Consider the following 12,154-nt stretch of genomic DNA (forward strand, 5'->3'; position numbering starts at 1 on the left):
AGCACTTGGGAGGCAGAGGCAGGCGGATTTCTGAGTTTGAGGCCAGCCTGGTCTACAGAGTGAGTTCCAGGATAGCCAGGGCTACACAGTACGAGAAAAAATAATGCAGTACGGAAAAGGCACACTGTATAGGATACCTAGCCTGACTGGAGTGCAGTGCTAGTCACTTCAGGAGAATTAATAGTGAGCAGGGCATCACTGTTGCTCCCTCCACAGGTAATTAACACTGCCCCTAAACTTACAACTTTTTCTTCCCCTGGGCTGTAGAGACTTCTGGTAGTTAAGAGCACTTGCTGCTCTTATAGAAGATCCATATCTGACTCCCTGGATCTGTACATACTTGGTGGCTCACAAAGCCTGTAACTCCAGTTCCAGGGGGTCTTCTCTGATCTCTACAGGTATCTGCAATCACAGGCACATACCCACACAGAAACATATATAAGTACATATAAGAAAATAATTAAAAAAAAATCTTTTATTTTTATGTGCATGAGTATTTTGCCTGCATATAAGGGAACTACATATATGCCTGGTGCCCTTGGGGGTCAGAAGAAGGTGTTGGATCCACTGGAACTGAAATTATGGGTGGCTGTGAGTTGAATCTGGGTCCTCTGCAGAAACAAGTGCTCTAAACCACAGCCAGAGCCATCTCTTCAGACTGAAAAAAAAAAAAAAAAAAAAATCAGGCTGGAGAGATGGCTCAGCAGTTAAGAGCACTGATTGTTCTTCCAGAGGTCCTGAGTTCAAATCCCAGAAATCACATGGTGGCTCACAACCATCTGTAATGAGATCTGATGCCCTCTTCTGGGGTATATGAAGACAGCAACAGTGTACTTATATATAATAAATAAATAAGTAAATCTTTTTTCAATGACTTTTTTATTTTCACATTATAAACTTTTAACAACGTTTTGACTGTTCTGTAATAATAGGTTAAAATACAAACACATTTTTATACAGTATTCAACTGTATAAAAATGTCTTTATTTATTATTAGATATTGTCCTTATTTACCTTTCAAGTGTTATCCCCTTTCCTAGTTTCCCCTCTGAAAATCCTCTATCCTCTCCCCCCTCCTCCTGCTCCCCAACCCACCCACTCCTGCTTCCTGGGCCTGGCATTCCCCTATACTGGGGCATAGAAACTTCATAGGACCAAGGGCCTCTCCTCCGATTGATAACCGACTAGGCCATCCTCTGCTACATATATAGCTAGACGTCTTCTTTCTTTATAACCTCACTTTCTGTTTTGAGACAGAGCATCATTGTATAATCCAGGCCAGCTTTGAACTCATGACAATCTTTCCTTAGTCTTTAAATACTGGATTGTGAAAAATAAAACCTTTATCACCATGGCCCACCTCATTTTTTTAAACAAACAAAACAAAACCTCTAAAACTTTTTTATTTGTATGTGTCTGTACCTATACGTGCATGTGTGTGTGATCACAGATGCCTACAGATGTAATGTAGTTACAGGCTGCTGTAACTGCTTGATGTGGACGCTGGGAACTGAACTTAGATCCTGTACAGTAATAAATGCTCTTAACTACTGAGCCTTCTCTTTAGCCCCCAAAATGTCTTTGTTTTTCAGCCAAGTATGGTAGAGCTTGCCTGTAATTCTACCACAGTGGAGCTGAGGTAGAAAGTTCCAGGTCACTGGTGCTACAGAGTAAGGTCCTGCTTTTAAAAAAGCCCAAGAGAGAGAGAGAGAGGGGGGAAGAGTGGAGGGGAGAGAGAGAGAGAAGAAAAACAGTATCTTTTCTGACTTTTTCAGCTGGAGAGATAGTTCAGTGCTTATAGCATTTGCAAAGCAGCTAGTTCAGTTCCCAACAACTATCTCATCTCCAATTCCAGAGGATCTGATACCTTCTTCAGGCTTCCGTGGACAGCAAGCACACATGTGCTACATAGACATATATCCAGGCACTCTTACATGTACATAAAACAAATAAATCTTGTAGCTGTTGCAGAGATGGCTTAGTGGTTTAGAATAACTTTGAAAAAGACCTGGGTTTGCTTCCAAATCCTCACAAGGCTGCTTAGAACTCTCCATACTTCAGGTCTGGGGGATCTGGAGCCCCCTGCTGACCTCTGCAGGCATCAGCCACACACACAGTGTGCACACATGTACACAAAGGCAAAGCACTCAGTTTTTAAAAAAGGCTTTTTGTTTCTTTTTCAAGACAGCGTTTCTCTTTGTAGTCTTAGCTGTTCTGAATGAAACTCACTTTGTAGACCAGGCTGGCCTTGAACTCAGGCCAGTCTGAGTTCAAGTTCTGCCTGTGCCTCTGAGTCCTGGGATTAAAGGTGTCAGACACCCTAGGTCTGCAGTTACACACAGTTGTGAATCAAACCCCAGTTTAAAGAGCAGCTGGTGTCTTAACTACTAAGCATATCTCCAGTTCAATTTATTAAGTGTATGTTCATGAAGAGGGAGTGCATGCATGGCAGTAAGAGACAATTGTGGCTTCTAGGGATTAAAGGCAAGACATCAGGCTTGACAGCAATCACCTTTGACCTCTGAGCCATTTCAGCCACCCCAGCTCAAATTTCTTTGAGACAAGGTCTTGTTATGTTGCCTAGAGTCTCTGCTTCAGCTTTCTAAGTCGTAGGGATAAATGGTGTAAGCCACCATGCTGGGCTTATAATAACTTCAAACCGATCAAGAACTCACTAAGAAGCCGAGTGTGGTGGCGCATGCCTTTAAGCCCAGCACTTAAAGGCAGAGTCATTTCTGAGTTCGAGGCCAGCCTGGTCTACAGAGTGAGTTCCAGGACAGCCAGGGTTACACAGAGAAACCCTGTCTCAAAAAAACAAAAACAACAACAACAACAACAACAACAACAAACCTCACTAAGAGCTTCTTCAGCTACACGTTCTCTAGACAAGTGGAAGGTTCCGGCTTTATAATCCTATGCATTTCATCATAACTGCAATGTACTCTTCACAGAAAAGTTGTTATGTGGTACATGACTATTCAAGACCATTCTATGATTTTGCCTGGGTTCAATACCCAGACTACTAAAAAACAACAACAAGAAAACAAAAGGGCTGGAGAGATGGCTCAGCGGTTAAGAGCACCAACTGCTCTTCCAGAGGTCCTGAGTTCAATTCCCAGCAACCACATGGTGGCTCACAACCATCTGAATAGGATCTGATGCCCTCTTCTGGTGTGTCTAAAGGCAGCTACAGTGTACTCATATATACATAAAATAAATCTTCATAAATAAATAAATAAATAAATAACTCTTCCAGAAGCTCCAGAACCTTCAGATCTAGATCTAAGTAGCCTAAAATCCACATTGCCTAGGACAATGGATTACAACAAGGACTGGTTTGAAGTTTCACTAACCAAGACTCCCTGGATTTGGAGAGAGAGTAGAAATTTTAAGACAGCCAGTACCCACTAGAATTTATCGGGTCGAGGTCTTTGCTAGAGATGGTCAAGAATAGTTGCATCAGCCGGGCAGTGGTGGCACACACCTTTAATCCCAGCACTTGGGAGGCAGAGGCAGGTGGATTTCTGAGTTCCAGGCCAGCCTGGTCTACAGAGTGAGTTCCAGGACAGCCAGGGCTACACAGAGAAACCCTGTCTCGAAACCCCCCCCCCCAAAAAAAAAAGTTGCATGGCCAACACAGGCAAACAGTATAAAGGATAGGTCCTGGGAGGGAACACAGGAGAGGCAGTGACATACACGGGCCTCTGAGAGGGAAGGCTGGCTGTATTATAACCAGTACCCAACGGGCCTGGATTGCTAGCCTTGCACTAGTTACCTATCTTCTCAAAGCATCAATTTACCGTTGCTAAGGGGATTCCTCATCTACCGAGGACCGTACACTATGATTAAAATATATCCTTATATTAGACTGGTCACTGAAGTTGAGCTGAAAGCCACCTACCTCTACATACTAAAAATTCTTTCATGTCTCATTCTTGCACTGAAGAACTTTTTTGTTTGTTTGGTTTGGTTTTTTGATACAGGGTTTCTCTGTGTTGTAGTCATCTCTGTAGACCAGGCTGGCCTCAAACTCAGAAATCCACCTGCCTCTGCTTCCCAAGTGCTGGGATTAAAGGCGTTCACCACCACTGCTTGGCCACACTGAAGAACTTTTACATTCTAATAGAAAACAAAGCAAAACAAAAAACCTACTACTAACGTCACATAACACCTTAAACCCTTTTTTTTTTTTTTTTTTTTTTGGAGACAGGTTTCTCTGTGTAGCCCTGGCTATCCTGGAACTCACTCTGTAGACCAGGTTGATCTGAAACTCGAGATCCGCCTGCCTCTGCTTCCTGAGTGCTGGGACTAAAAGCGTACACCACCACCCATCTAATACCTTAAATCTTAGAGGCTGCTGTGAAGTAAAATGTGGAAGAATGTCGTTCCTGGCTGATTCTGATCAGCTATGTTAGCTCCTTCAAGCCTGTTTCTCAATCTGTAAAAAACGTCTCACTGACGCCGCCTTTCCCTCTAGGGCTCCAGTTACCTCCCAGAATCAATCTATACTTTCCAGAGGACCTGGAAATGTAGAGTGCTTTTGGGAAAAGAACCGCTCGCTCGCGGTATGCAGGGTGGGAAGAATGCTGCGTTGTCTGCAGAGCTCTTGCTAGGTTACACATACTCCCTTCCTACAGACGTGAAGGCTCAGAAACGGAGGAATATAGGGCTTGTTGCAGTGTGTTAGACACCTTCTCTATGCACAATTTTGTTTGAAAACGAAGTAACTGGATGAGAGGTGGAAAGTGGCAGGCCAGATCTGATTCTGAAATCACTGGCAGAGAAAGTCTTTTCTGTTCCCTCAGAATTAAGAGATTATAGCAAACTTTAGAAATGCACTACTCTTTACAATAGGCGGAGGTCAGCAATTCTCTCTGAACTTTTCCACTTTCATTCGGACTAAAGATTTCAAACTGGACCCATAACAACACACAATTTCCCAACTTTATGCAGGGTTAAAACTGTCCCCCCTCTCTCGTCCCACCACTAGAGGGCCAGCCCATAAAAGGCACCAGTTAATTCCTAGGGCTCTGGAGTGATCACCCTGGTTTGATCACCGCGTGACCTTGGATAAGTTACTTTACCACTCTAAGCCTCAGTTTCCCCATCTGCAAAACAGGAATAACAGCAGCACCTATCCCACGAGGTAGCAATTAGGTTACACAAGACACGTTAAGCACTGACAATCACGTCTGCACGTACAGATTGGCAAATTTAAAGTTTTTCACTTTTACTGATGCCAACAAATTACCAAGACTGGTTTCATTTCTGAATTCAAAGACCATCATCGTATTCTTCTGAGCAACGGCCTTCGTATCCAGAATGCTCTTTAAAAAAGATCAACAGGTCTCTCTTTTTCTCCTAACCAGAGTTGGCCCAGAAATCGTAAGTCCCTGACCTGTCTGGGCCAAGAAGTCTTGGCTTTGGTCTCTCTACCCCTGTGAAGGCTGTCACTGAGTCTAGCCGAACCACCCCATTCCTGCGCCGACTGGGACATTTTCCTGGCCTTCAAAGGCCCAAGCTCTGCTGGACCCGGCCGGCCCTTGGTTACCGGGCCGGAGCTGGCCTGCCCTAGGTCTCCTCTCCAGAGGACTCTACCCTCTACATATACAGCTAGGACTTCACTTGGTTCAGAAGCCCGGCGTCCAAAAGCCCGAGGAAGCAGGCTCTCCGCGGCCAGGCCTGCCGCCCGGAGCCCGGAGCCCGGCCCCCGGATCCACGGCAGGCGCAGGGCGAGAGGGCAGGGCTCTGCTTACCCCGGGAAGCGCGAGCTCCGACCCGAGGCCACCACGTGGGGACAGCCCGGGACGCTAGCAGTGCGGAACCAGCCCCCAGGGCTGCTCCCCGTGCGAGCGGCCCTACCCCAGCCCTAAACTGGCCCGAGGGGCGCTCCGGATCTGCCTTCTCCTCCCTTGCCTCTCTGGATGCTTCCGACATCTGCTTCGGACGAGAGACAGGCCCTCGCCAGACCCCGCTCCCCGACACCTCGGCCCGAACACCCATCTCCTGAGCCGCTTCACTCACCCATCGCGGCTCCGCTCGCTCGGACTTGGCGGCGGCCGCAGCGGTAGCTTCAGCGGCAGCCTCGGCAGACAATATGGCGGACCTGCAGGACGGCGGCCTGACGGGGACAAACGTTTTATACAGTGCTAAAACGCGTTCTTAACCCTCACGCCCCCTTCCCTCCAAGGGATATCAGGATAGGGGCGGGCTTAAAGAGAACGCAGCCACTAAAGATGGCAATTAGGGACGGAATAGACAGCCGAGGCTGAAGGAAGACTAGAAGGAATATGTACAAAGCAAAGTGTGCCAAACTCTCTGCCTCTGCTTCTGTCTCCCAAGTGCTGGGATAAAAGGCGTGCGCCACCAACGCCCGGCTGCTACAAGCACTTTCAACCACTAGGCCATCTCTGTGGTCCTTGCTGTCTGTGGTTTTAAAGGCAGATGGGGCAGAACAATTGGGCCTGGAGATCCAATCTTTCTGTTTTTATTTCTTCTTTATGGTGAGGCCTTTTTTCCCAAAAATTCTTTATAATTAAGCCTGTATAGACCCTGAACTAAATAAAGAATTATTTTGAGAGAGGAAGTGATTCGTTCAAGGCTCCGGAGATAAGGAAAAGGAGTGGAGATTAAGCTGGGGTTTGATTCTTGTTTTTGTTCATTTGAGACAGGATCTTAACTATGTATCTCTGGCTGGCCTGGACCTCTATAAATCAGAAAGACTTCAAACTCACGGCGATCCACCTATCTGCCTCCCAAGTGCTGAGGTGAAAGGCTCCCAGACAAGTTGTTTGTTTATGGGAGGCAGGGTTTCAGATATCCTAGACTTGAACTCTAGATTCTCCTTCTTCCACCTCCCCTCTGCTGAGGTTACAGGTGTGCACTATCACACCAGGGGGAGTTTGTTTCTCCAGCAAAAGGGTGTGGTGGGGTAGGGGCAGAGCCCAGTAACCTTTTAATGACAGGGTCAGTTCTATATTGCTGACTAGTATGACCACCACCTTCCAGTGTCTGACTTATAGCTATTGAATGAATAAATGAACAAATAAACAAGCAAACAAATAACAACAGGTCAGTGAGCTCCCTTTTTTAGTGATGAGGACCTTGAAGCACGTGCCTTTTGAATCAAGGAATTTGGGGCTGGTGCTTATTAACCTCCTTATTTTGCATGATAGCATTCCAGTCTTCCACATCAACACACAGAGCCGGGGTTAACGTCCAATCTTGCCAATTCTAACCAAATGCCTGGCCGATAAAGCGAAACAACTCAAAAGTCATATTCTATGACTTGAGGAAAAGGAATACTGTTTAACTTCCTCTGTTATCACAACAATCTACCTCCTTATCTCACCTAGCTCCAAAATCGTTCTGCCCCATCTGTCTTGAAATCCACAGACAGCGGGGCTGGTGAGATGGCTCAGAGGGTAAAGAACACTAACGACTCTTCAGGAGGTCCTGAGTTCAAATCCCAGCAACCACATGGTGGCTCACAACCATTCGTAGTAACTCTCTTCTGGTGTCTAAAGACAGCTACAATGTACTTACATATAATAAATAAATTCTTAAAAAAAACAATCCAACCACAGATAGCAAGGACCAGAGATGGCCCAGTGGTTGAAAGTGCTTGTGGCAGCTAGGCGGAGCAGAGGCAGGCGGATGTCTGAGTTGGAGGCCAGCCTGGTCTACAGAGTGAGTTCCAGGACAGCCAGAGCTACCCAGAGAAACCTTGTCTCGAAAAACAAAAACAAAAACCAACCCTCCCCCCAAGAAACAACAAAAAGAAAGAAAAGAAAAAGAAGAAAAGAGAAAGTGCCTGGAATCTGGTGTACAGAGATCTCAAGCTTCTCAAGTTGCTATCTTCGCTCACGTGCTCTTAACCAAATGTACTCTACACACAAAATAAACAAGCAAACAAACTAGAGTTAGGGATGGTGGCTCACAACCATCGGAAATGAGATCTGATGCCCTCTTCTGGTGTGTCTTACAAATAATAAATTAAATAACACAAGGCCCTGGATTTAGTCCTGAGCTCTGGAAAGAAAAAAAATATGAAAAAGGTAACATTGCATCGCTCTTCTTGTAGCAATTTCCCACGGCCTGCTCTTCACTGCCTTTTCTTCACTTTCAAGGGTCAGAAGCACATTCTGCTAGCCGGCTTCTGAGTTAAGCAACTCCGGCGGCTTTCCTCCTCACGCCCACCTAGTGACCCCAGCAACCATAACTGTCATCTCAGAAGCACCGAGAGCTCCAACACGGTCCCTATTGTGCTTTTTTTTAAAGAAATAAAAATGTAAAAATTACCTTTTGGGGGCTCGCTCAGCGATTCAGAGCACCTGCTGCTCTTTCAGAGGACCAGGTTTGATTCCCAACATGGCTCAGCGATTCAGAGCACCTGCTGTTCTTTCAGAGGAGCAGGTTTGATTCGCAACAGATGGGAATCACAAACCCTTTGCAATGCCAATCTTCAATACCCTCCTCTAACTTCCAAGGGCACCAGGCACACATATGGAGCATATACATAAATAGGCAAAGCGCTCATACACATAAATCTAAAGGAATGTAAAGTTACATTTATTTAATATATGTGTATAGAGAGGCTAAAGGACAACTTATAGCAGTCAGTTCTTCCCTTCCACCGTGTTGGTCCCAGGGATGGAACTTGGGTTGTCAGGATTGGTACAAAGTTCCTTGACCCTCTGACCCATCTTGCCAGCATTCCCTTCCCAGTGTAGCAATATCCTGGCCTGGCACCAACATCCGGGACAGGGCGGGGTGGCAGTGACTACATGCTGGGAGAATCAAGTCATATTCTTCTAGGACAACAGTGTCACCACCTTTTCGAGGATTTAACAATTTTTTTTTTTGTTTGTTTATGTTTTTTTCGAGACAGGGATTCTCTGTGTAGCCCTGGCTATCCTGGAACTCACTCTGTAGACCAGGCTGGCCTTGAACTCAGAAATCCACCTGTTTCTGCCTCCCAAGTGCTGGGATTAAAGGCGTGCGCCACCACTGCCCGGCGAGGATTTTTTTTTTTTAATTTATTATATGTAAGTACACTGTAGCTGTCTTCAGACACACCAGAAGAGGGCGTCAGATCTCATTTCCGATGTTTGTGAGCCACCATGTGGTTGCTGGGATTTGAACTCAGGACCTTAGGAAGAACAGTCGGTGCTCTTAACCACTGAGCCAGCTCTCAGCCCCAGAACTCTTTTTTAATACCAGCTCTAGCATAGCATTCTGTAGCCATGTTACCATGAGCAGATGTTCACCTGTGGGAGTGAACACACACAGCACACGTCTTCATAGGGCTGGGGAGGCCTGCAGTAATAAACACAGCCGCATCTGTACACAATTGCATTCTGTTAGCAGCAGCCACTACAGCCACTGTGGGCTCTGGGGTTCCCCGAGTCTCTCAGCCACTTGAGAAGGAGCGTCACAGAAGCCATCACATGCCTATACCTCTGACTGACTGAAAGGCAGGAACAAGAGAAAGAATCACAGGACACAGGCTTGTTCAGAGTATAAAAATAAGACTTTTTTCTTACCACATCAATTATCAAAGAAAGAAACAGTACGTAACAAAAATACAAAGCTCTGGTGGGTTGTTTTTTTTTGTTGTTTTTTCTGTTTTTGTTTTTTGCACCCCTCCCCCCAACCCCAAGAGCCCTTGGCCAGGAAGCCCCTGGGTGAAGCCCGGATGTTGTCTGGAGGATCACCCTGGGACTCAGGAGAAACGGTGGTCCAGGTCTCTCTGGGGGCTGGCTGAGTAGGAGTAGGCTTTGCCCAATACCAGGCGGTCCCGGAGCAGCTTGAAGAAGGCATAGTAGTTGCTGAAGAGGATGAGGGCCAGGGAGATGGTCTGGTGCCACTTCTCTGAGGACATTAAGGAGTACAGCTGGTAGACAATGACGGCACCCTCCAGCAGCAAAAGGATATTGAGGATCCGCAGGGGGTTGCTGAAAAAGAACTACCCAAGAGAGAGACGGGGTAGGCGGAGAGCGGCCAGGGGGCATGCTCCACAAACCCGCTTCTTGGATGAGATCTTGAAGCATGGCGGAGGGGACAAGCTCTTGGGGACCCGTGTGTGTGTGTGTGTGTGTGTGTGTGTGTGTGTGTGTGTATGTGAGCTAGGGGAGGCAGAAAGGTCATGGGTGGGCTCGGCCACACCACCACATCTGTCCACGCTTGTGCTGTACCGCTGCTTCCATAAAAGCCGTGGAAGATACTTCCGAGAAGCCTTTCCTAAGAAGGCTTGCTTGCTATCTCAAACTCTTTTTGGCCTAAAATCAACTTCTTTTTATTTGTTCCCAGGCTGGCTTTGCACTCACAGAGATGAGCATGCCTCTGCCTCCCGAATGCTGGTATTAAAGACGTGCGCTGCCACTATACCCAGTCCCATGCTTCTGTAATGTCACCCTCCCTCTACAGTATCATTGGGCCTGAACAAATCACAATCTTTTTTTTTTTTTCAGTGCTAGGGACTGAACCTGGGCTTTATCTGTGCAGCAGAATTTAGTTCAGCAAATCTTACGTCAGCAGCATAGAAAGACATTTATTCACTTTTAGTTGCTAGACATCAACAGTATGGAGAGCTATTATACTCTACAGCCTAAAAGCTAGTACCTCCTCCCTCCTCTGTAGCATCCTTCCCTACACTGGAAGCCTAGGGGGCGTGGCAACTCTCAGTCTCACAAGGTGTTTCAAAGGAAAACAGAGTGCAGAACTTTAAAAAAAAATTATTTTCTGCCTGGCAGTGGCCATGAACACTATTAATCCGAGAACTTGGGAGACAGGCAGGCGGATCTCTGTGAGTTCAAGGCCAGCCTAGTGTATAGACTGAGTTCTAGGACAGCCAGGGCTATACTGAGAAACTCTGTCTCAAAAACCAAAAAAAAACAAAAAAAGAAAAAAAAAATGTTTCTGCTAAGTTCAAGAGTACTCTATGTCTAGGGATCGATCGGTTCACACGAAAAGCACCTATAACTTAAGGACTGCTTACTGGGTGGGGAAGCAGCAGCGTACTCTATGTCTAGGGATCAATCGGTTCACACGAAAAGCACCTATAACTTAAGGACTGCTTACTGGGTGGGGAAGCAGCAGCAAGAGGAGAGCCAAAGACCAGGATGCTGAGCTGAAAGGCTGTGAGTATCGGAGTAAATCTCCTTTCTTGCTGAAAAATGAAGATAACTGCCCAGGTCAACCATCTCCCAAACTGTGACCCTTAGTACCCTGGATCCACATGGTCCCGGGCTTCAGCAGAGGCTACCTGGGAAGTCAGACAATTAGAGCGCCTTCAGAGAGAGCAGGGCCGTGAGGACTCTGCTGGAAACAGAGCTGGAGGGCAGCAGCCCTGCTGACTCAGAGCACCCTTTCCCCTGTGCTGACTCAGGCCCTCTGCGGGAGTTCCCAAGTTTCTCAGTACGGCACCTTCGAATAAGTTAAAAATACAGGGCACTCAGCACTGAATTATCAGTCTGTTTCTACTGCTAAGGTCGGTCAGTCTGTCGGTCGGTCTGTCTGTCTGTCTCCCAGTGCTAGGTTTAAAGGTGTGAGCCATAAGAACCTTCAGAACCTGTTCTTTTATTGGATGGCCACCTCTTCCTCTATCCTGTACTCCAAAAGATCTGCAACCACAGGGAGCTGCGGTTATACTCCTCTGTGTGGACGTCCTTGGGCTGCATGTGTGCACCATTTTCCTCTGAGTTTTGGCAACAGTGAGAAGAGCCATAACTGTCCTCCCTGCTAAGGCCACCCACCCACTCCCTCCCTGCCTTGAAGATCAGGCCCCACCCTCCTGCCTGGAAAAGAAAACTCACATGGAAGCGGAAGTGGGAGACATCGGAGGGGATGGCCACATTGTAGTGGCCCACTGCTTTGTAGACATTCTTGCTGTGTTTCACCAGCACACCCTGTGGCCACATGCACTCTTCAGTCCACCTGGAAGCACAGTCCAAGAGTACATTTTGTCCCCAGCCCACCCATAAAAATGGATACTAAAGGACTGGGAGCAGAGAGTCCCTGGCTTTATTTCTATCTCTGGTATTTTGACTCTGTGACTCCTTTTCTGGGTCTCAGCTGCATCCTCTATAAAATGGGGTAACAACCATAAGCAATTCACTGCACTGGGACATCTACAGGAGAGGGGAGGGGAGGG

General features: G+C 46.8%; 2 protein-coding genes across 8 annotated transcripts in view; both read right to left on the reverse strand.

Annotated features, from left to right (window-relative positions):
- Kpna6 (karyopherin subunit alpha 6) overlaps positions 1-6,130 on the reverse strand; it is a 31,733-nt gene extending 25,603 nt beyond the window's left edge. Inside the window, exon 1 of the mRNA XM_021160246.2 lies at positions 6,025-6,130. Coding sequence (XP_021015905.1) covers positions 6,025-6,028 — 4 coding nt within the window. The 5' untranslated portion in view covers positions 6,029-6,130. The remainder of the gene's footprint in view (positions 1-6,024) is intronic.
- Positions 6,131-9,510: 3,380 nt separating this feature from the next.
- Tmem39b (transmembrane protein 39B) overlaps positions 9,511-12,154 on the reverse strand; it is a 22,042-nt gene continuing 19,398 nt past the window's right edge. For 4 of the 7 annotated variants that reach the window (XM_029476844.1, XM_029476847.1, XM_029476848.1 and 1 more), the window contains 2 exons: positions 11,817-11,937; positions 9,522-9,967 (listed from right to left, as the gene is read on the reverse strand). In XM_029476844.1, coding sequence (XP_029332704.1) covers positions 9,725-9,967; positions 11,817-11,937 — 364 coding nt within the window. In that variant the 3' untranslated portion in view covers positions 9,522-9,724. Of the gene's footprint in view, positions 9,968-11,816; positions 11,938-12,154 lie in introns of all 7 variants that reach the window. The other 3 variants (XM_021159736.2, XM_021159737.2, XM_021159738.2) reach the window with 1 other exon arrangement.

Source organism: Mus caroli, chromosome 4 (genome assembly GCF_900094665.2).
Source record: "Mus caroli chromosome 4, CAROLI_EIJ_v1.1, whole genome shotgun sequence".
In the NCBI taxonomy this organism is placed as follows: Eukaryota; Metazoa; Chordata; class Mammalia; order Rodentia; family Muridae; genus Mus; species Mus caroli.